Source organism: Caretta caretta, chromosome 21 (genome assembly GCF_965140235.1).
Source record: "Caretta caretta isolate rCarCar2 chromosome 21, rCarCar1.hap1, whole genome shotgun sequence".
NCBI lineage: Eukaryota > Metazoa > Chordata > Testudines > Cheloniidae > Caretta > Caretta caretta.
This window is the reverse complement of record NC_134226.1, coordinates 13,584,553-13,608,086: the sequence shown is the minus strand read 5'-3', so window position 1 is coordinate 13,608,086 and position 23,534 is coordinate 13,584,553. Positions and strand designations below refer to the sequence as shown.

At 49.4% G+C, this 23,534-nt stretch overlaps 1 protein-coding gene across 2 annotated transcripts in view; it reads left to right on the top strand.

Moving 5' to 3' along the window:
- The first annotated feature begins 2,014 nt into the window (after positions 1-2,014).
- Positions 2,015-23,534, top strand: part of SLC6A17 (solute carrier family 6 member 17) — a 44,370-nt gene continuing 22,850 nt past the window's right edge. The window contains exons 1-2 of one of the 2 annotated variants that reach the window (XM_048826526.2): positions 2,015-2,594; positions 19,625-20,027. In XM_048826526.2, the coding sequence (XP_048682483.2) occupies positions 19,742-20,027 (286 nt within the window). In that variant the 5' untranslated portion in view covers positions 2,015-2,594; positions 19,625-19,741. The remainder of the gene's footprint in view (positions 2,595-19,624; positions 20,028-23,534) is intronic. The other variant, XM_048826525.2, reaches the window with a different exon arrangement.

Below are 23,534 nucleotides of genomic sequence, written 5' to 3'. Positions count from 1 at the left end.
CCGTGGTGGCAGACCCAGGAGCCAAGATCATTTTGCTTGGAAAGCAGCAACGGTGTTTGAACCCTCATGCCAGCAGCACACATTGCATCTCATTTGTGTTGGTTTTACTCCATGGACTCCAGTTCTGTGACTCCGGATTTAAGCTGGGACGAGTGAGAGGAGAATCTGGCCCCGGGGGGTTACTCTTGATCTACACCAGGGTTAGTGGAGTTTCTCCCCTGGGTCAGAGAGAGGGAAATGAGGCTCAAGGCCTCTCGTATTTGATGGATTTGAGCGTTCTCCCCATGTAAGTGCGTCTGGGGGGAAGAATCAATCGTTTTGTGCCTATAGAGCTGAAAATGTGTGTCAATAATGAAATAGAAACGCTCTGCTGCAGAGTTAGAGAGGTGTCTGGAACAAGAAACTTGGATCGTTCATATGGCCCATGAACTCAGAAGCTGGTCAGCCTCGCTCTGCTTTCCCCTCTTATCATGACTATAAGCTCAGAGTGACCTGGGTAGAGAAGGACTCTGGACAGTTATATTCCACATACTAGCAACTGGCAGGTTTCCTATGAACCTTTGTTAGAAAAGAAGGCTGGTTTTGTGATTAGGGCACTGGGCTGGGACTGGAGAGATCTGGGTCAATTTCCAGCTCTGCCACAGACTCTCTATGTGACCTTGGACAAGTCATACAACCTGGTCTTTTCAGAAGGGCAGATTTAAACCAGAGCTGGGTCCATCCTTAGTCCCCGTGAGCAACATTTCCCTGTCTGTAAAAAGGAGATGGTAATACTTCCTTTGGCTGTCTATTTCGATTGTAATCCCTTGGGGGCAGGGACTCTGTCTCGCTATGTGTATGTACAGCGCCTAGCACAAGGGGGCTCTGATCTTTATACTCTTATAGAAATAATAATACGTGGATTGGAGCAGCAAAAGTAGCTGAGTGACAAGTTAGTCCAACATGAGCAGCCAGATTCAGGGGTTGCCTGGACTAAAGAGCTGACATCAAATGCTCAGCTGTGACTTTGTGTGTGTGTGTGTTTGTGTGTATAAACAGCTGGAGGCCTCATTATAACCCATCAGTGGTTGATCAGAAGCTTTCAACAGAACCATTTACCTGGATAACTTTGTGATCTGTATGGACATCTGTAGCTGAGGTAGAGGGCCCTTGTGGAAGTCAGGAGATGTGGTGTCAAATTCTGCCGTGGGACCGGTATAAATGCAGGGTTGGGTCTGGATTCAAAGCTCATTAGTTTTGGATCCATGCCCTAACTCCATTGACTTTCAAGGCAAGGTTTACATTGATATTCCTGAGAATAGATTTTGTCCCCTGAGTTCTATTCCCAGCTTGCGTTCCCTGTTTGTGCCTCAGTTTCCCCATTTGGGTATGCGAATAATAACTTGCCTCCCAGGAGTGCTGTGCAGCTGCTGGGTGGTGTTGGGGGCCTATGATATACAGCAGGTCAGACCAGATGATCCTGCCCTCCTTCTGGCCTTAAACTCCATGACTCTGAGTTCAGTGAGGTTCATAAAGCACATGGTTATTTTCAGGTAAAAGGCCCTAGAGCCCCGCAACATTGTCATCATGACAAGCTAGTGGCAATCTAGCCTGATGTTTCAGGGCAGAAACTGTTTGTTCCCACAGTGATCAGGAAGGGCTCCATGTGCAAAGCTGCCCCAATGCAGGAGGGGAAGGTTCTGCCTTTCTGGGAAGCATCAGGCGTTGACCTCAGCTGAAGGCAGGATACCAGGCTCAAAGCTCTGGCGCCGCAAATTCATGTTCTTGTGCAACAGCCCAGCCAAATCGTTTTGGACTGGGGGGGGGGCTATTTATGAACAAGCCATAGAGCTCCAGCGGGACGCCTCCCTGATCTCAGAAGGGTGGATTTCGCTCCCACGCACTGGTGTCTCCAGCCCACTTCTCAGCCGATCTTGTCCCCTAGCCCAGCGCTTCTCACTGACGTGCATCTCCAAGTGACTCAAGCCTGCGTCACCCCCTCCCAGCTAAAAGATTGTGTCCCCCCTTTCCTTGAGAGAGAAAGCAGCGCTCACCCAGCCTGTGGCTGGTCGTCTCGGGGCAGGAGCAGATCCGGGCGCAGGCAGAGAGGTAGCTGGCTCTCCGGCAAGTCGCTCTGAGACCCAGGGGGATGTGACCGACCTTGCACAGGGCGCTGAGCATCCGCGGAGCGGAGGCGGGGATGTGGAGGTGTCTCCACGCGGGCTGAGCAGAGCGGAGCGGGATCTGCTCGCACTTTCCACCGAGCCGCCGCGGACCGGAGCCGTCCAGCTTCCTGCAGCGGGGAAGGTAACAGCGTGGACCAGCTGCCGCCCCGGGAGGAGTGAGGTTGGGTCCAAGCCCCGCGCCGAGATCTGGGGAGTTTCATCCGTGCGTCAGAACGCGCCGCGCTGCAGGTCAATTTCCAAGCTCAGGAGCTGGTCAGTTGCACCGGTGCTGGGCCAGTGTGGGCGCCAGGGCGTGGGAGAGCCCAGCTAAGATCTCCCACTCTGATCGCCTGCCCGCATCCCCGAGGAGCTCTCTGCTCACCCCGCAACAGCTGGGCAGCATCCGAGGGAGAGAGGTAAGACTCACCTCCTCCTTATACTACAAGATCAGTAAGTGCCTGGGCTTTTTGTCTCTTACAATGACCTGTATCGCCGCAACTTCCCCTCGGTGGGTTTCCTCTCCCCCCTTCCCAGGGAGCATCTCTTCAGACAGGCGATCGCCTGTTTTATTCCACCATTACAACCCGCCTCCACCCCAGTTGCTAGGCTACGGTGCTGAAGTGGGGATCTGACCTCTTTGGGGAGAAGGAAATCAGGGAGGGGATGGTTTAAGGGGGTGGGGAGGGAGAGAAAGGAAATAAGGGTCAGCTGGAATCTAAAAATATCCACAAAGGACAAGGCTCTGAGCAGTTACCCAGGAAGGAATGGTTGAAAAAGTCAGAAAGAAAGAGTGATGTAAAAGAGTAAATCTTTTTTGCAGTAGCTGGGGCAAGCTGGCTGGTACCTCTGGTGGGTCTGAGTGGAATCCACAACTCAGCATCAGGAAACAACCCTGCAAATTCCTAAATGCCTCTGCTGAACTACATACAGGCTCCAGGCTTGCCAGTGTGACCTTGACTGTAACATTGAGAAGGCAGGCAGAAAGCACACGCTACCATAATGAATATTTAATTTCCAGCCCTTGAGTTGTATTTAGTTATTTATATGCATGCTGTGCATTCAGAGCAGGAGTCTTATTGGGGAGGGGGGCCAGAAAATTGGCAGTAATATGTGTGTGTTTGTCGGATTAAAGATGCCAGGAGGTGCAGGGATGGCTCATTTCCCCTCCTGCATTTGTGCTTTTCAGTAAATCACTGGGCACTCCCAAGGACACATGTTCCTCTGGGTCTCACATCCTGGGCCAGATCCTCAGCTGCTGTAAATCAGCAGAGCGCCATTGCCTTGGGTTAAGCTACAATGGCTTGCACCCGCTGAAGAGCGCGGCCCTGCTTAAAAGCTGAAGATCTGATGCTTGCTTCCACACCCCGGCTAACCCACCTGGGTCTGGGAATTGATGGTTGGGAGTGGCTAAGGCAGGTGAGGTGGTATCATGTATTGGACCAGCTTCTGTTGGTGAGAGAGACGAGCATTTGAGTTTACACAGACATGGTGAAAGTAGAAATTCAAGAAGTAACGGGTGTAATCTGCAGCAAGGGAGATTTAGGTTAGATTTTAGGAAAACCTTTCTAACTATAAAGGCAGTTGAAGGCTTCCAAGGGAGGTTGTGGAAACCCCTTTATTGGAGGTTTTTAAGAGCAGGATGGATGTCAGGGATGATCTAGGTTTATTTGATCCTTCCTTGGCCCAGGGGGCTGGACTTAATATCCTCTCAAAGTTCCTTCCAGTCCTACATTTCTATGGTTCTGTGATTTAAAAAATCACTTGGCTTAGGTGTGGCTTGGAAAGTATCTCGCGGAACATGGTGTGAATAGGTCAGGAATGCTGGACTCTGGTTTAACTGGGTCTATTACAGGAGTGGGTGGATGAGGCTCTGTGGCCTGCAATGTGCAGGAGGTCAGACTGGATGATCATGTTGGTCCCTTCTGGCCTTAAAGTCTCTGAGAACTGTAAGGTCATTGACTGAAAGGAGACCAAACTGCTGGGCCTGGTTCTGATCGACCATGCTCCAGTGTAAATCAGGAGCAGTTTCACTGATGTCAGTAGCCCAAAGGCTGCTTTCACCTTTCCTGGTGTAAATCTGGAATATACCATTAACTCCAGGGTCATTCTAGACTTATACCAGTCTGAGAGGAGAATTTGCTCCACCGGGGTCACATCAATGTAAACCCATTGTAAGGTCAGAATCTGGCCTATTGCAATCAGGTAGACCTTCATAAATCCGCGGTAATTCTATTGAGTTCAGTGGAGATGCTCTGAAATTACTCCAGTGTGAGTTAGATCAGTCTGGCCATTACTGTTTACACATGAAGAGGTTCATTGTGTTACAATAGGCGAAGATGATCTGAAATGAGGAAGCTGTGATTTGAGATGCATTAGCTGTGTTAGAACTCCGTTCACATGCTGTTTTCCAGGAGGAGTTTGCTGTCAGGGTAGGTTCATTAATCTGAAGTTAGTGCTGTTAACTGGGGAGGGAGCACTCCTCTGCTCCAGCTGGAAAAATATCATCTTGTGAGAGTAATAAAGCTTGCCGTGTGCAAGGAATCATGTGATCATTGGCTCTAACTGGCTTCAAATTCAGTGTCACATTGTTGCAGCTGATGTATGTTTGCATATTACCAAATGAGAGAAGAAAGGAGACCAAATCAGATGATTAAACTTGTCCAGACGCTTCCTGACCAATGAAGTATGAAATTTCCCCTTCTCCGAATGTTGTTATGGGATGTTAAACATTGAGATACTCCTTTATAACTTCCCCTTCTGGGCTCCTGAGGACTTAATTCAATGGACTCTTGGTAAAGAGCTAAGAATATTATTTTACATGGTAGCACCTTGCATCCCAAATCAGGGCATATGCAATGAAATGCAGCCACCTGGTTAGTGGAGCAGGAACTCAAAGCATGTGGGAAGGTTTTGCCGACCACGCCCCGACTGTTAGCTAAAGTGCCATAGCATCATTAGTAACATCCACACAGAGTACACAGGATTTCATTGTTTAAATCTCTCCAGGTATTTATAGGCCTGTCATATGTGAAGGTCGGATGCCTCAGGGCAAAGTGAATGTAAGCTGCTATCCAATCAGAATGGTAACATTTTATCCCCCCTCTGCCCTGGGGCAAGTGACTGGGCAAGAAAGAATCAGGCTCTGAGTGCCTAATTCTCTTTGGAAACCCCAGCCCCGCACCCTGCCCACCAGGTACACAGCTGATCCACCTCAGAAGGATGGTTTGTTCCTCTTGAGATTTGAGCTCCCAGTTTCAGCCTAGTGGCTTAGGTGCACCTGATGGTAGCTAAGCCATCCCCTGCCGCTGCTAAAGCTGGCAAGCCTGCCTGGAGCCCTGGCTTTCCTGGTGAGTCAGTGTAAATCAACTAACACACTCACCCCGCAATGGGGGACAGAGTGTGCCCGCCATTTGTTTTGATTGAGTCACACTAGAAGTCGGTGTGTCATTTTTTTTGTCCTGTGGTTAAATGTAACTAATTAGCACAGATGGTCTGGGGGTGAGGGGAGAAACCCTAATGAGTCCACATGGCAAAGTGTTCCAACAGGGCCAGCTAGGAGGGAAGCTCAGATCTGGAGCCTGGCATCCCTGAGAGCAGCAGCCTTTGTCGTTGTCTGGTTGGAGAAGTGATGTGGCTTGGATTGTACGCACGGTTGCTCTGAGAGAGAGGAGACCAGGGGATGTGCAGTAAAAGCAGTGCCAGGAGATGATTCACTTCCACAATCCGGGTGAAATTCTCCTCTCGGGACCGCATGGTGCAGTTTGGATGCAACAATCCCCTGTACCTGTGTGTGCACAATGACCCCGCCCCCATCTAGCTCTCATCACTGTAGTATCTGGGCACCTTCGAATCAGCAATGGATTTTGTCCTCGTGACCTCCCTCCCCCATGAGGAAAGGAAGGATTAGCTGCATTCCATGGCTGGGAAGCTATGGCACTGGGTAGATTAAGTGATTTGCCCAAGGTCACCCGCTGAGTCTGTGGCACAGTTGGGACTTGAACACATGACTCTGCAGTGCTAGTCTCATGACCTAGCCCATAGTGTTTGCTTTTTGAGAGGGAGGCAGAGCTTGTGGTTAGCACTCGTGGAACTGAGGTTCAGTTTGCTACACTGCCATAGACTCTCTGTGTGACCTTGCACAAGTCACTCAGGCCCAGCTCCTCAAAGATATTTAGGCTCCTGACAACATTGATTTAATCTCTTTGCTTCAATTTCCCATCTGTGAAACTGGGGTCAGTCACCCTTTCTCTCCTCTATTTAGAGCGGAAGCTCTTCGGGGCAGGTACTCTCTCTTCTCTTGCGCCTGCCCAGCACCTGGCACCATGCGGCGCTGATCTTGGTTGAAACCTCTAGGTGCTGCTGCAGTACAAACAATAGATAGGGAGACCTGGGGTGGATAAGGAGGGAGTGGGGTCCATATCCACCACAGATAACCGGGGCCTTACCCAGTGCGGACACTTCCTGGTCCCTTGTGTCCTTGATCTTCCCTTTCCTGCTGCCTTGATAAAGTGACTCTTGGGTTTTCATGGTCACCTTCTGGCCTCTGGATCCAGCCTTTGGAGAGTTGAACCCTGGAGCTGCACAGCATTCATCTGGGAGCCAAATGAACGTGGTTTAGCGATTACAGCAGAGGTCTGTGAGGAGTCAGGCCTCCTGGGGTCTCTTCTCTACCCTGTCCCTGACTCACTGCATGACCCTGAGCAAGTCACCTCACTGCTCTGTGCCTCAGTTTCCCCAATAGAGAATGGGACTGTTAGTATGTGAATGTTTCCTATCCCCTAGCAACATTTGTACGGGGAGCGAAGGAAATGAACGTGGGTATTTCCAATAGCACGTACCCCACCCTTTGAGATCCTCTGAGGAAAGGTGCTTGAGGCACTCAGCGTTGCAATGGGAAATTCTGAAAAATAAAAGCTGTTTCTTAGTGCATTAAATATCCTGGGGCCAGAGACTCCACTGATATAAATTAGCTTATCACCACTGCATTCATTTTATTTATGCCGGCTGAGAAGCCAGACTCTGGTATCACAAGGAGAGGTACCGGACAGCTCCGCACGGTGAAGCGAGAGAGGACAGATGTGGGCAGTAGTCGCTACAAGACATAAGGGGGACATTTTGTAAAAGAGCTGAGGCCTGGCTTCTCTTTTTGTGGGTATGCATGCCACTCGAGCACATGTCCCTGCACCATAAATGGTGGGCGCAAGTCTAAGCATTTGCATCTCTGACCAGCCCATCTTCGTGCACAATTCGTAGAGGGGAGACCACTCATATTTGCACCCAGAGTTCAACTTGGAGGCAAAAATCTAGCTTTGGGTTTTTCGTTGCTGCCCATTGCTGTAGCATCTGGGAGCATAAAATGCACATTTTGGCAGGTGCCAAAAAGGAGGCCGACATTCTGGAAATGTAGCCCCTTGGTACAAAGGGAGCAAGGCCAATTAAAACTCCCCTCTGCATCAATGGCTTCCTCTTTAAACCTTGATAAACCCATTCAGTCAGCGTTTAGGGCCTGATCCTGCAGCCATGCAACTCAATGGCAAAGCACCAAAGGGTCAGGCCCTAATGTCCTTATTAAAAATGCCTTTTGCTGCTTTGATCTGTTTCCCTTCAGCCTAGCTTGGGGCTGACATTTTCTGGCAGTGCCTATCATTCTCCGAGAGAGCTGGGAACAAGTTTGCATGCTGGCTTGTGCCCAGCAGGAGTCACAGGCTTAAAGAGGCAGCGTCAAAGCCCAGTGGGCCCCAAATAAAATCTGCCTGGCAAAAAATCGCATCGCTCAGTTCTTCCTGATCTTGAAAAATGGCTTGCCTCCCTTCCGAATAAGGTCAGTGACTGATCTGAGTTATGGGCACACGCAATGGAGCCATGCTACTAGGAAGCAGAGTGGAGTGGGACATGAAGCTGAAGTGTGGGGCCTTCCATGCCAATGGGTCTGGCTTTCTACTGGTCCCCAGAATCTGTGCAGATCCCCTGCAGCCTGCTCTGCGGAGGGGGAACCCATGACAAAAACAACGGGGGGGGGGGGGAGATGTCTCACAGTGATTTCCTCCCCCTTTGCTTCCTCCAGCTGGTTTTCATTTAGGAGAAGGTGACTGTGCCCAGAAGTTTTTAATCAGCCTCTTATTCAGGCAAACCCCCATTATAGTCAATGAGAGTTTTGCCTGAGTGTGGACTGAGTAAAGAGCTCCAGGGTTGGTTCCCTAAGAGGGGACACACACTCCTGGAACTTTCATGAGTCTAATTCCTCGACTCCTTGTTCAATTCCTATCACACTCCTACAATCTAAGCTCAGCTCTGATGCTGGCTCCTCTCTGTAACATTGAGCGGGTCTCTGGGCCTCTGTTTCCTCCATCTGCAAAGTGGGAATAATGACTCTGGCTTGCCAAGCTCACAGGGGCGCTGGGAGGGTGAATCCATATGTGTCCATATAGAGCTTTGAAGATGGGGCTGGGTAAGAGAGGAAGGATGGTCCAGTTGTTAGAGTGCTAACCTGGGATACGGAAGACCTGGGTTCAAACCCCAGCTCTGTCACTGGCTCCCTGTGTGACCGTGGGTGGGTCCCTTGGTATCTCTGTGCCTCAGTTTCCTCCCTCTGGATAGTGGGGATAATAGCCATGCTGTATCTCCCTGGGGTGTTGGGAATAGAAACACATTAAGCAGGGATGCTGGGGGCCCTGTCCATACTGATGATAGGTGCTAAATATAGTTATTCTCCTCCTATTTTGAAATATCTCTTGCCCCTAGAGGCTGTCCGGGAACACACCATGGGCTTATTCAAATGCTAGCGATTGTCAGTGCACAGCTGGTTACAAGACTCCTTTCTATGGGTGCACAAGCATGCTGGATTTCTAGGCCTCGATAGCTGAACACTTTGCCTGGCAGAGGCAGGATACCCCCCAGGGACAGATGTCCTCTCCCTGGTCATCTCCGAGGCTTCTGGAACCTGGGAGGAATGAGGCTGCCACTGGGGCAAGGTGGGATGAGGAGAGGAGGCGGCATGGAGTGGGCAGGTGGTTTGAGGGGCAAGGCAGTAGCCTGGGAGTCACGCAACCTTGATGTCATTCCCAGCTCTGCCACAAATTCACCATGTGACCTTCCTCCATGCCTCAGTTTCCCCACATGTAGAATGGAGCCCGTGATACTTTCCTTTGTAAAATGCTTTGGAGATCTGCAGTGGATAAGGGGCTCAGTATTATTAGTAGCATGCTGAAGCAGAAGGGTCTGGAAAGGGTTTGGAGAAAAGTGGCCTACTCCACAGCAATGCCAGAGGAGTTTTCCGGGCCCAAGGTTTTAATTTGTTTCCAATAACTCGCCCATGCGCAGGTCGGAGGGGCTGCTGTAATCCGTGCTGCCTCCCATGTCAGGTGGGCCGCATTATCCCATCAGGCAGTGGCCCATCCCGACATGCGGCTGTTGTCAGAACGCTGAGCCAGCATTACATAGATCTCTGGCAACTGCCCGGAGAAACCCAGGGAGGCAACACACAGCACAGCAACTCCCTCGTCTACTAAACAATTCATAACCGAGCAGGAAGCCTGGCTTAATGGGGCTCGTTAAACTGGTACACGCGGCGTCAGTGTTGTGAGAACAGTTCAAAGCCCTTAGTGCCTTGCCCAGAAGCCTCTAGTCCTTGGGCAGCTACTTTGGGGAGCACGTTCCGTTGTAAACGTTCGCATTTCAGGCGGATGGAAGGCACCAGAGTGGGTCCCATTGGGTATGTCTACAGTGCAGTTAAACACCCGCAGCTGGACAGGGCTAAGGGGCTGTTTAATTGCAGTGTAGATGCTCAGGCCGGAGTGTGGGATCTGGAACTCCGTGCTGGGGGAAGGTCCGAGAGCTCAGACTCCAGCCTTAGCCTGGACGTCTATGCCTCAATTAAACCGCCCCTTAGCCCGAGACCTGTAATCCCAAATCAGCTGACTCTGTGGGTATTTAGTGGCAGGGTAGACATACCCATAGATACTGGTACCCTCTGGCTGTCCATAGAGCTAGGACAGTGTAAGCCGCTCCTGCTCGCTGTCAGCACCTAGGTACCCCAGGAGTCCTCAGACACCAGGTAACCCTGCATCCTGTGCCTTTAGGGCCTGATCCAACCGCCGTGAAGTCAGTGGGATTTTTTCAATGAGTTTTGGATCAGGCCCCTATATTGCAATTTCCTGGTTGAAGGTGGGATTTCAGTTTCTTAAAAGACAGGTCCATTCTGGGTATTAACTATGAAAATGGCTCATGTTATTTAATTCTATACCAAACATACTCACAGAGGGTGAAATTCACCCCTGTTTGGAGGGCCAGCATAATACTGATGCCACTGCTTAAGCTCTATGGTCCAGATCCTCAAAGGTAGTTAGTTGCCTAACTCCTACTGAAAGTTATTATTAGAAATAAGGTCACTTTTCTAACTGCTAGGCCTTCAGAGTCCCAGCTGGACTCTGACAGTCAAGCTGAATTTCTTTCCAGTCCATTGGAATAGACTGAATCCCATCAGGGAGAAGATCCCTTGAGTGAGAAGGTGCCATGTTCCCAAAGTCACTGCTGACCCTATCTTCACTTTTATGTTCTGAATTTCTTTGCTTGGAGGCTTTAATCAGACCTTGGATATTAGGGTTAGGAAGACACTTTTCCTGGGGACAGAGGATCCCATCACTGCTTCTGCAGGGTTTCTTCCACCTTGCTCCGAAGCATTTGATACTGGTCACTGCTAGAGATGAGATACAGGCCCCCCGGGTCTGTTCTGGCATGATGGCCCCTGTGTTCCTGTTTGAATATACATATGTTGTGGGCTACATTATTTGCATAGCTATGCTTTATTTACAGTCCTGGAGGGAGATTTTCAAAGGCACAAATGGGAGGTAGGTGCCCAATTCCTATGGTCTTCCAACAGGAATTGGACTCCAGGCTGCCCCTTTTGCAGGGAGGATGCTAGAGAGGGGTATACAATAGGAGTTACACATTGTTCCATTATCTATATTTCTGGATGGTAAAAATGCTTTTTTCAGCTCCAGCACCATGTACAATTTATTGGAGTAAAACTATCAGCACAAAGGCAGCCACAACATATAACTGGGTGTGCATAATATCGAACAGTACAGGTGTCTAATAATACTAAGCAACAAGTAACTTAGCAGACTCACGTGGACAGAGCAGATCCAAGGGACAAAGGTAGGTGGGCCTGTATGATACACATGCAAATTCATCCCAAGCATAATTCCATCTACTTCAGTGAGGTTACACTGTTGATGGATCTGGCCCAGCAATCTTTAATCATGTGACATGGATATGCAATGAGAATATGCTCTCTGATGAGTCCTTTAGGGATTCTGCCCATGGCACCGGAACCGCCTTTAGCTGGCAAATTCTCTCAGCCTTGCCACGGGGAATTCTACTGTCCTGTCTCCAAATAGGTCCATTTCCATAGGCAGATGACAGAAAAACCAGCACAACCGTTATGTGTGAAATATTACTGCAAATATGCGGCAAGCACTGAGCCATTCAAGTGCGATTACTGCAACCCGAGAGCTAGAAATGCCCTCATCTTTCTTCTAAAGAGAGAGAACGTGCACATTTTAGGAAAATTAATGCTGCAAGGCCTGAGTAAGCAAAGTCCCCATCTGTCAGTAACGTGGGCTTTCTATAGCAAATCAGAACAGAAAGGCTCATGTTTGTCAGCTGATCAGATTTGTCTTTATCTGTTTGTTTGTTTGTTTTGGAAGATGAATTTTTGATTAAATCCCTTTTCAATCAACAGTGGTGGCAATGCTGGAATTGAAATGCACTTTCAAATTAAGGGAGTCTGGTCTTTGAGCCTGGAGTCAATGGAAAGGATCCGGCTGGCGTCAGTAGGCCTTGGATCCAGCCCTTTGGGATGCTGAGCATGCTGGGAATGGATGGGGTGCACTTTAGGCCTGATCCTGATCTCACAATGGTGTTTGGCCAAATTCTCTTCTCTGCTATGCTCCCTTGATGTCCGTGGGGTTGCAGTAGTGTAACTGAGCGGAGAATTTGGCCCACGTAGCCATGTTGACTTTAATACAGCTCTTTCTGATTTACACTGGTGTGGGTGAAATCAGATCCAGGTCCCTGATTTATGACACCCGTTTTTAAAATCGGAAAGCAGTGACACCCAGAAGTGCTTCTAGTCGAATATGGCAAGACTGGAAGCAAAGAGCTGGGGAATTTCATGTTAAAGAGGAGGACGGCTGAAATCTGTGTGGGTTAGGTGCTGCCCTCAGGGTTCTCCCAACAGGCCATTCAGTCAGGCAAAATTTGGTTAGCCCTGTATGAAAGGATCTCACTTTTCAGGCTCCCTCCCTGTTCTGCAGCTAACGCTGGAGCCCACGGGCACATTTCAGCACCAAGGACAGCACTGCCATCCACTCCTGTATGACTTCCTGGTCAGTCCTTTCTACTTCACAGGTCTGATTCTCCTCTTGCTTACACCAGTGTAACTCGATTGATTTCAGTGGCATTGCTCCTGATTTACACTGGCGTGAGCGAGGCAGGAAGTTGTCCCAATGGAGTCGCTCCTCATTTGCATCAGGGTGAGTGAAAGGAGAACCACATCATATATTTTAATAGGAAGTCATTACGTAGTTTTCAGGCAAATGTCTCTTTATTTAGACAAATGTCCACTGAAAATGGCACAGATTTTCCCTGACTGAGGGCGGAGCAAAGATCTCATCATTTGACCCAAGATGACTTAGAAGCCGAGGACGACAGGTCAGACAGTGGCCGAACTCCTGAAGAGCTGCCAAAGACTTGCTGAAAGGGTTAAAGAGCAGCACGGTGGGGGAATAAGTATAAGTATAGTATAAGTAGGGGCATAGCGAGCAGATCGAGGGACGTGATCGTTCCCCTCTATTCGACATTGGTGAGGCCTCATCTGGAGTACTGTGTCCAGTTTTGGGCCCCACACTTCAAGAAGGATGTGGATAAATTGGAGAGAGTCCAGCGAAGGGCAACAAAAATGATTAGGGGTCTGGAACACATGAGTTATGAGGAGAGGCTGAGGGAGCTGGGATTGTTTAGCCTACAGAAGAGAAGAATGAGGGGGGATTTGATAGCTGCTTTCAACTACCTGAGAGGGGGTTCCAAAGAGGATGGCTCTAGACTGTTCTCAATGGTAGCAGATGACAGAACGAGGAGTAATGGTCTCAAGCTGCAGTGGGGGAGGTTTAGATTGGATATTAGGAAAAACTTTTTCACTAAGAGGGTGGTGAAACACTGGAATGCGTTACCTAGGGAGGTGGTAGAATCTCCTTCCTTAGAGGTTTTTAAGGTCAGGCTTGACAAAGCCCTGGCTGGGATGATTTAACTGGGAATTGGTCCTGCTTCGAGCAGGGGGTTGGACTAGATGACCTTCTGGGGTCCCTTCCAACCCTTATATTCTATGATTCTATGATTCTAATAGGCCCTTGGCAAGGAGCAATTTTCCGACAGTTTTGTTTCCTTTCACCTCATTATTTCTCCCCCTTAAGAAAGCTCACAGTTCACCGGCTCTGTTCCTGCTTCTATTAGAAAAGCTATTTTAAGCTGCACTCTGCATCCGTTGCTAGGCTACAGTGTCAGATCTCTAGGCTCTGGTGGATCAGGAGTCTCCTAAAATGATACCGTGAAGCCGTTTAAATATTCTGTCAAGATTGATACAATAGTTTAATTGTATAATAACGCGCCATTCATGCCAATATCTCTCAACCCCATGGCAGTTACTACAGCTGAAAAATTGCCTGCAAAAGGAGCATCCTATGCTGAGATGAGTGCCATGAACCCTTAGGCACATGGCACTCATCATGATTAACACAGGGTCAGGTAGAAACATTTCCTCTATCTACAGCGTTGAAAGAATAGATAGGAGCCTGATTCTAAAGCCCAGTGAAATCCTTCGGTATCTTTCCATTGATCTCAACAGGATTTGTTTTATGTGACTGTATCTGAGCCCGAAAGATGGGGCAAGGTAAGGAGGGGATGGGAGTGGCAGCAAGCAGCAGTGTGGGGAGCTTTGTGCATAGAGCAATACGATGGTGGACCCCACCATACATCCAAGGCTTGGAGTTCTGCCTTTCTGCAGCTGCCCAGGCAGGGAGGGGTTTTATGCTATCTTTTCTCGCATTTGATTCCAGGATCTGCCAACTGCCAGATCAAGCACTCTTCTCTCCACGCCCTGCGTGTTTCAGAACAGCCCAAAGGCTGCTCTAACTTATTCCAGCTGCCTATAGCCTGAAGCTTGTTTGCAGTGTTCTTGTAACTGTGTTGGTCCCAGGACATTAGTGAGACAAGGTGGGTGAGGTAATCTCTTTTATTGGACCAACTTCTGTTGGTGAAAGAGACAAGTTTTTGAACTACACAGAGCTCTTCTTCAGGTCACTGTGTAACTCAGAAATGTGTCTCTTTCACCAACAGAAGTTGGTCCAGTAAAAGAGATTACCTCACCCACCTTGTGTCTCTTATACCCTTAAGGGGCTATTTGGATGCCTAGGGATCACCAGGGCATAATAAATAATGATAATACTCTTATCTAGCACTTTTCATCAGCAGATATCAAAGCTCTTGACAAAGAAGATCAGTCTCATTATCTCCATTTGACAGATGGAGAAACTGAGGCACAGAGAGGGGAGGTGACTTGCGCAAGGTCACCCAACAGGCTAGTGGCAGAGCCAGGAATGGAACGCAGGTCTGTTGAGTACCAGTTTGGTGCTCTATCCACTAGGCATAGAGACCGTCCCTTTCTATCAGCTGTGTCCTCTGAGCCATGGGCCAGAACTGGGGGATGACTCAGGAGCTTCTGTGGTGGCCCTGCCCTTACGGAGGATTCTCTCGCACGAGGGAATATGCCAGGAAATCCTCAAAGCTGGGTTTACGGTTTCTTTGCAGCAACAAAGCAGCATAGCAGAGCCCAGCTTGCTGCCCAAGTTGGTGTATAATTTAGGGCACCCAGCTTCACCAGTTGGCGCCCTGGTGTGGCATCCAGATGTAGAACTAAGCAGCCTTCCTTAGGCACCCAGGTTCACCAGGTTCTCTGAAGTTGCACAGCCCTGGGAGGTGATCACTTGAAAACTCTGGGCCAAATGTCCCGGGAGTAACTCAGCTACAGTCGGTGGATTTGTCCCTCTTTGTTTAATGGCATCACTTTCTGGCGCATGCAGCTGATAAGAACATTCACTTATATTTGTGTGAGTTACCCGGCAGACCACAGAGCTCTTCTGATTATTTTCCCTCACCATAGCCAGATGGCAGAAACCAATCCAAGAAACGGCTAGCTTTCCTGGCTGTCAATTTCAGGCAGCAACTGCCAGGGCTCCAGGGCATAGCTCTGATTGGAGGGCTGGTAGAAGGAGTTTCCCAGAATTTCTATCTCCAAATTGCTTGTGAATGAAGCAGCAGGAAAGAGGAGGGGAGGGAAAAATCCTAGTAGTTCCTGCCTTGAATTCCTAAAGAGAGGGGGACACCATAGAAATGAGACAGCAGGCTCATTGAAAGGAACAGGTGATGTCCAAGTTTTGCAAGACTGATGTGATGGATCATTTAGTGCTTGTGAAAGGGGTCAGGTTAACAGCTCTGGAGAATCAACCCTCCCGTTTATCCACAGAACATGGAGTCCCAGCAGTACAAGCTTCCTCCCACTCCTGCCCATGTGCCTCAGCCCTGCCTGGAGGGAACCATCCTCCAGAGGGTGAGAAGAAGGGTCAGAAACCCTGGGCCGCCCTGTCTTTGGTCTCTTTGGTAAAGATCCCAGGTGGTGATGGTGTTTGTGAAGGGTGGACACTTCGCTGCCCCATAGCAACCGGAGTCAGGCCAACAATCCTTTCCTCTCAGTCCTTGAGCAGTGTTGTAAGATGGATGGGCTTGCAGTTAAGGCACTGAGCTGGGACTCAGGAGATCTAGGCTCCAAGTCTGGCTTGTGTGACCTCAAGCAAGTCACCTTGGCCAATTTTTTCCCAAGGACCTGGTGATTTTGGGTGCCTGACTTGAGACATGTCAAAGGGGCCTGGTTTTCAGACAGTGCTGAGTGTCTGCCCTCAGAAAACCAGGCGCCGTTCGATGTCTCAGGCTGAGACACCCCCCCCCAGGTCACTCTGGAAAATCTTGGCCTAGATCTCTCTCATTAATGAGTGAGCGGTGCCCAGATACTACAGTGATGGAGGCCCTGGCAAAACCAGGGCAGAGGTAGCCCATACCCGTTCAACCCTGAGACTCTCTGCTGAGGTCACCCAATGTCCTGGTGGGCGTTATTTACTGTCTACCGGGAGCTAACCAGTCCCTCATTCCCACCAGCAGGGCAGTAAAGCTGTTTCTTCTGCATCGCCTTCTAATCTCACAGGCATATCTGTGTCATCCCGTGTTCACACAAAGAACTAGCTGCATGTCCCAGGCTTTATTCTGAATGGTGTTACAGTAGAACCTGAAGGCCCCAACTAAGAGCATTGTGCTAGACACTGTATACACACATAGTAAGAGACAGGCCCTGCTCTGGAGAGTTTATAGTCTAAATAGATAAGCCAGACAAAATTTGAGGGGGGGGGGGGGAAACTGAGGCACAGAGTGAGGACAGGTCTCACTTTTTAAAGGTAGGCAGCAAAACACCTTTAAAATCTGCCCCAAAGTAACTTGCCCGACATCACACAGAGAGTCAGTGACAGAGCTAGGATTAGAACCCAGATCTCTTACTGCCCCATCGAGTAGCCTGTTTGCTAGACCTCCCTCGGGGGTTATTTGCCATCTTATTTTTGGATTTTAACAGCCCGGCAGGAGCTTGGGCTGTTCATTTTGCCAGCCATTGTCCCAGCTTATGAGAAATACAGCAGGCTGTACGTCCAGGTTCATGTCTGATCCCCCCCACCCCCAGTTGGGTAATGAATTGTAAGTCGGGTCTAATGCATTGCTGATTGCTCTGATTAAATCTTTCTGCAGACTCAGTAGCATGGAGGCTGCTACAAATCCCTGATTGCTCTATGAGCCAATGACCTTACTTCATGGCCCACTTTTAAAGGGACCTGCTCATTGTACAGTGTATGCTCAGGAAGAGCAGGAGCCGCACACAGGAACTGAACTGGAGGTTGGTTATGTCACCCAGGGGAGGGAGGCCCTGATTTTTAACTGTGCCCGCCCAGAGGGGTTGCTGCCTGACCCAGTTATGCCGGCAGGGGAGCTGGATAGTACAGTGAGAAAGAACCAGCGGCTGGATGCTGAATCAGACAAAATCCATCTGGAAACAAAGCACAGATTTTTAACAGTGGGGGTGATTAACCATTGGAATAAGCTCCCCAGGTGGAATTTCCATCTCCTAATATCTTCAGACCAAGCTTGGATGTCTTTCTGGAAGAGATGCTTTAGCCAAACACAAGTACTGGGCTCAGTACAGGGGTAACTGGGGGAAATGACCTGTGCTGGACAAGAGGTCAGACTAGATCTGGGATTCTCAAACTGGAGGTCGTGAGGTTATGACGTGGGGGTTACGAGCTGTCAGCCTCCACCCTCAAACCAGCATTTGTAAGTGCAGTGGGGGAGGACTAGGTTGGATATTAGTAAACACTGTTTCACTAGGAAGGTGGTGAAGCACTGGAATGCGTTACCTAGGGAGGTGGTGGAATCTCCTTCCTTAAAGGATTTTAAGTCCCGGCTTGACAAAGCCCTGGCTCGGATGATTTAGTTGGTGTTGGTCCTGTTTTGAGCAGGGGGTTGGACGAGATGACCTCCTGAGGTCTCTTCCAACCCTAATCTTCTATGATTCTATGAAATGCATGCATCTAATGAATTCCAATTCAGCAGTCTCTCCTTGGAGTCTGTTTTTGAAGATTTTTTATTGAAGAATTGCCACTTTTAGGTCTGTAATCGAGTGACCAGAGAGATTGAAGTGTTCTCCGACTGGTTTTTGAATGTTATAATTCTTGACATCTGATTTGTGTCCATTTATTCTTTTACGTAGAGACTGTCCAGTTTGACCAATGTACATGGCAGAGGGGCATTGCTGGCACATGATGGTGTATATCACATTGGTAGATGTGCAGGCGAACGAGCCTCTGATAGTGTGGCTGATGTGATTAGGCCCTATGATGTGATTAGGCTACATATCTATTCAGGGGACACCATCGTAGGGCCTAATCACATCAGCCACACTATCAGACCCATCGCCACCCCTAGCTGCAAAACCTAGCTCTGCTTCTGGCTAGGGCACTGGAGTGAGACTCGAGCCCTGGGTGCTATTCCGGGCTTTGTCGCTGACCTGCTGGGTGACCTTGGACACGTCACTTCCACTCTCTCTCTCTGCCTCTTGTCTGCCTTGTCTATTTGGACTGTGAGCTTCTGGGGGCAGGGCCTGTCTCCCCCTTTCTGTCCATGCAGCACCTAGCACAATGGGCTCTGATCCTGGCCGGGGCTTCTAGACGCTCTCGTCATGCAAATAAGAAAGTATCCGGTTCTAAGTTTCTCCGTCTTCCATGTATGACCAGTATGGGGTCAGGTCCCTGTGCAATGCAGAACATGAGGTCTGCTGAATACAGGTTCGTTCAAAAGACGGAGTTCCCTGTAACAGTACAATTACACCGGACAGCCATTACTGTCCTGGAAATACACTGGTGAAAACTGCTTTGAAAAATCTTTCCCCCTCGTCATTTTAATTAAGAAACAATTTCAAACGAAGCAGACGCCATAGATCTTTGAAACGTTATGGGCCAGATTCCCAGCGGATGTCGATCGCTGGAGTACCATCCAAGTCAACAGGACTGTGCTGATTCGCAGTAGCTGAGGATGTGATCCTATGATCAGCAGCAGCAGCTTTGCAATGCCAAGGGAAGGCACAATCGATGCCTCTGTACACCCTGCCGATGATCTGTAGACATTCTCTGCTGTAAAACTGCCTTGGAAGAATTAGCTACAGGCTTCCTGGCTTTTTCAATTGCTCTGATAACATCAGCAGAGAGAGAGAACTCTGGCTGTTGCCGTTGTCACACGAACGCAGCTGATGCCTGTTCTTGTCTTGGACAATATTTTCAGTGCCCATCCTTGGCTCTAACCCAAGCAGGATGTGGAAGGTGCTGTCCAGGGAATGGGGGACACTGGAGGAGAGCAGGGATTGTGCCACCCTTGGATATGCCCGTCAGGCCTTGCAGGAGGCAGGCGGTGGCTGCAGACCGAATATCGTGGAATCGGAGCAGGAGTCCGGGGGGAGATAAATGGAGGATGGGGTGGGTCATATCTCAGTGCAACCTAGAGTAGGTGCAGGTCCCCACTAGCATTGAAGACCCTAGCCAGCCCACCTGGACCAGATGAAGGTCCCTGATGCCGTGAGATGCCTGAAGCCTCTGGCTAGCCCATCTGGCCCTCACACCAGCTCGGAGGCCACCCGCAGTCCCATCTAACCAGGTGAAGCCTCTCCCTAAACTAGGTGATCCGCACCCCCCTCCCTTCCCGAGTGAAGCGTGCATCTCCCATCACAGCAAAGCCAAACAGACCATTTGCTTTCATTGCCCATTGGTGTGTCTATTTTGCAGGTCCCGTGGATGAACAGGAGCTGAGGGGGCTGATCTCCAAAGCCAGTGCCTGCCTCTCCTGCCGCCCCCCTCTCATCCCCTCCCGACGCGTGGGGCTGCAGAGCCAGCAAACCCCCAATGCCTAAGAACAGCAAAGTGACACAGCGAGAGCACAGCAGCGAGCATGTCACCGAATCGGTGGCCGACCTGCTGGCCCACGAGGAGCCCGTGGACTACAAGCGCAGTGTCTTGAACATGACGGGCGAGGCCTGGGACAAGCAGAAGGATGTGGAAGAAGATCTGGACTCTGAGAAGCGGCCAGCGTGGAACAGCAAACTGCAATACATCCTGGCCCAGATCGGGTACTCGGTGGGGCTGGGGAATGTCTGGCGGTTTCCATACTTGTGTCAAAAAAACGGAGGAGGTAAGAGACCACGGGCGTGGGTACAGCCGGCTCAGTACAACAAAACGCCACTGGGATAGAGAGAGGGGGCCAATTCCTGCATGCACCCAGCTCCTGCTGAAGTCTGTAGCAGGTGGGAATGCGTAACCGAGGGCAGGATTAACCCACATGCACTGTCTGGGCTCTTGGAATGCATATGGGGTATGTCTACGCTGTGAGAAAAGACCCGTGGCACAGCTGTGGTTGGCCCGGGTCAGCTAACTCAGAGGGGCTCAGGCTTGTAGGGGTATAAAATTGCAGTGTGGACATCCAGGCTTGGGCTGGAGCCTGGGCTCTCAGACCCCGCGATCGGGAAGGGTCTCAGGGCCTGAGCTTCAGCCTGAGTCTGAACACCTGCACTGCAATTTTTTAGCCCCACAGCCCCGGCCCTGCGAGCCCGAATCAGCTGCCCGGGGCTCTCAGACTCGGTGCTGCAGGTTTTTTTATTGCCGTGCAGATTTAGCTGAGCTGATCGCCTCCCCTGGACTCCAAGGAGGAGGCCGTACCATTATTTGTCTGAAACTGTTTTTCAAGGGGGGAGGGGGGGGGAGAAGTCGGATTCAGTGATACAGAATTTGTGTCCGTTTTACTGACTGGATAGTTTGGGGGGGAAAAATATCCAGAAACCGAAAAATGTTTGTTTGTTTTTTTCCAGGTTGGAACAATATTTTTCTTTCAAACTTTTCTTTAAGTTTATTATAAAAAACATGACAGTGAAACTAAACCTTTTGTTCGACCTGAAATGAAATTTTTTGACTGTTCTATTTGCTGAAAAGTTAGAAAATATTTGTTTTCAGGTTGACATGAAACTTTTTTCTCCAAAATTGCCAGAGAACCAAAAAATCAATCATATTTGAGCATTGGCCTGCTAAACCCAGGGTTGTGAGTTCAATCCTTGAGGGGGCCATTTAAGGATCTGGAGCAAAAATTGGGGATTGGTCCTGCTTTGAGCAGGGGGTTGGACTAGATGACCTCCTGAGGTCCCTTCTAACCCTGATATTCTGTGATTCTGTGATTCTATGGTCATCTCTCCATACCATACTATAGGAAAGCAAATTGCATTAGATTTTTGAACCAGGCCAACCTATGGGGTCAGCTCCTTAAATGGTGTAAACCAGCCTAGATAGATCCATTGAAATCAACACCAAGTGAATATCTATCTATCTATCTATCCATCCCCATCCACCCCATCTATCTATCTATATCTATCTATCTATCCCCATTAGAGAGTATCAACATTTATTCACAGTTATGAGCACATTATTGTGCCATTTTTCTTTGCAGGAGTAGAACAAGGCCTCATTGCAGTGACGTCAGCCATCACAATGTAGGTGAATGCTGGCATTTTAATGATGATTTCTGTACAAGGAAACAGACACCTGAATTTTGTTTTTATGCAATTGGGAGAATTGACTTTCCTCTGAGGCTGGTTTTACACCAATACCACTGCATTTCTTTTGTGGAGTTACTCCTGATTTACACCAGCGCACATAAAATCAGAATCTGGCTTAGAGAATGTGGTCTAGTGAATGGAGCAGTAACGGGGAGACAGCTGCTAGCTGCTACCCCCAGCTCCGCCATTGCCTTGCTCTGTGACCTTGGGCAAGTCACCTAACCACTCTGTGCCTCAGTTTTCCCACTTTGCAAAATGGGGATCATAAGAGTGACCTGTCTCAGAGGACCCTGTGACGATGCTTGATTAGCTAATGTTTCTAAAGTGCTTTGAGATCCTCGGTTGATAATTGCTACAATTTTACATATTGACAGGCAAAATATATCCATCATTTAGACAGGCCTCACCCTCCCCAGCCCAACCCCCTCCACCCAGCCCCTGCCCCTAATCACGCAGACCAGATTCTGCTCTCAGATAACTCCGCACAATCCCCACTAATGTCAAAGGGCGGGATCGAGCCCGTTGGGTTAGCCCTTAGGGCCCACCCACAGCACCTCACGAAGTCCATACAGTAGAACCTCAGAGTTACAAACACCTCGGGAATGGAGGTTGTTCGTAACTCTGAACAAAACGGTCTGGTTGTGCATTCAAAAGTTTACAACTGAACATTGACTTAATACAGCTTTGAAACTTAACTGCAGAGGGAAAATGCTGCTTTCCCTTGATTTTTGTAGTAGTTCACGTTTCACGCAGGACTGCACTGCATTGTTGGGGGTTTTTCTGGTGTCTGCAGCTGCCTGATCTCGTACGTCCGGCTCCAAAGGAGGGGCGTGGTTGACGGGTCAGTTCGTCACTCTGGTGTTCGCAGCTCTGAGGCTCTCCTGTAAAAGCAGAGGTTGCAGAGCACCTTGGAAGATCAGGCATTCAGTGTCTCTGTGCTGCAGTGCTCACCTTTCAGGGTGCGGAAGGAAGCTGCAGCAGAATGCCACGAACCCATCTCAGAGCTCACATTCAGATCCTCCGTCAGAGCTAAATTCCCTGGTGTGCAATTCAGTCAGCAGGACCCAGATTCAGATTTCCAGTCAGAAGTTTACCCACCCCGCTTGCAAATCCCCAATCTGGGGAGCCTATTCTGATGCTTCCCCTCCTCCCTGTTGTCCATATTCCCAGCACTGCATAATTCAGCATCTCCTCAGCTGCGAAGGCTGCAGTAATCTCAATAATTAAAATGTGTCTAGTGCCATCTCGGGGATGAGTCATCCTTCGGGCTGAACCTGTACAGTGAGCGCTTCATACTCCGGGCCTGCTCACGCACCCCTCACCTTTCGATCCCAAATTGGATGGAGCGCACCTCAGGCCAGCTCCAGCGTGCCAGCTATTCCCCTTGTGATCTCACACGCATAGCGAACAGTGACCTAGTTTGGGTCAAGGAGAGAATGCTCTGATAGACATGCCTGGCTTGCGTTGCAGTGCGAATGCCCTGATACGTGTGCGCTGGCTGCATTGCGTCTGCACTGAGAGGCATGCAACGGTTGCATTGCATGCACGGATTACATTGTGTACCCACTCATATGCATGCGCTGCATGATGCAGTGATATGCATTGGTTGCATTGAGTGGGTTTGTACCAGTAACAAGGAGGAGGTTGAATGCAATTATTGGTCCAGATTCTCCATTCTCATTGATTCCAATGGAGCTATGCTGATCTATACCAGCTGAGGATCTGGCCCTGTGACTTCCATGGCGGACCTCTCGATTTACACCAGTGTAAGGGAGATCAGAACCAGGCTCAGAGTGTGAGCCGTGACTTGTGCGGGGGTCAGGATTCCTGGTTGTATTCCAAGAACTGCCATTTCCTGGCCACATCATCTAAAGCAAGTCACGTAACCATGTTGTGCCTCAGTTTCCCCATTGGCACAATGAGTATAATAACACTGACCCATCTCACAGCAGTTTGCGGGGGTGCTCCCTAATGAATTAATGTTTCCCTAATTTTACACCAGCTGAATATCTGGCCCATGGCCCATTCACATCCCCATCCTCACCTTGTCTCATCCTGTCCCCACCGATATCTTTGCTGTCATTTCTCCTTACTCC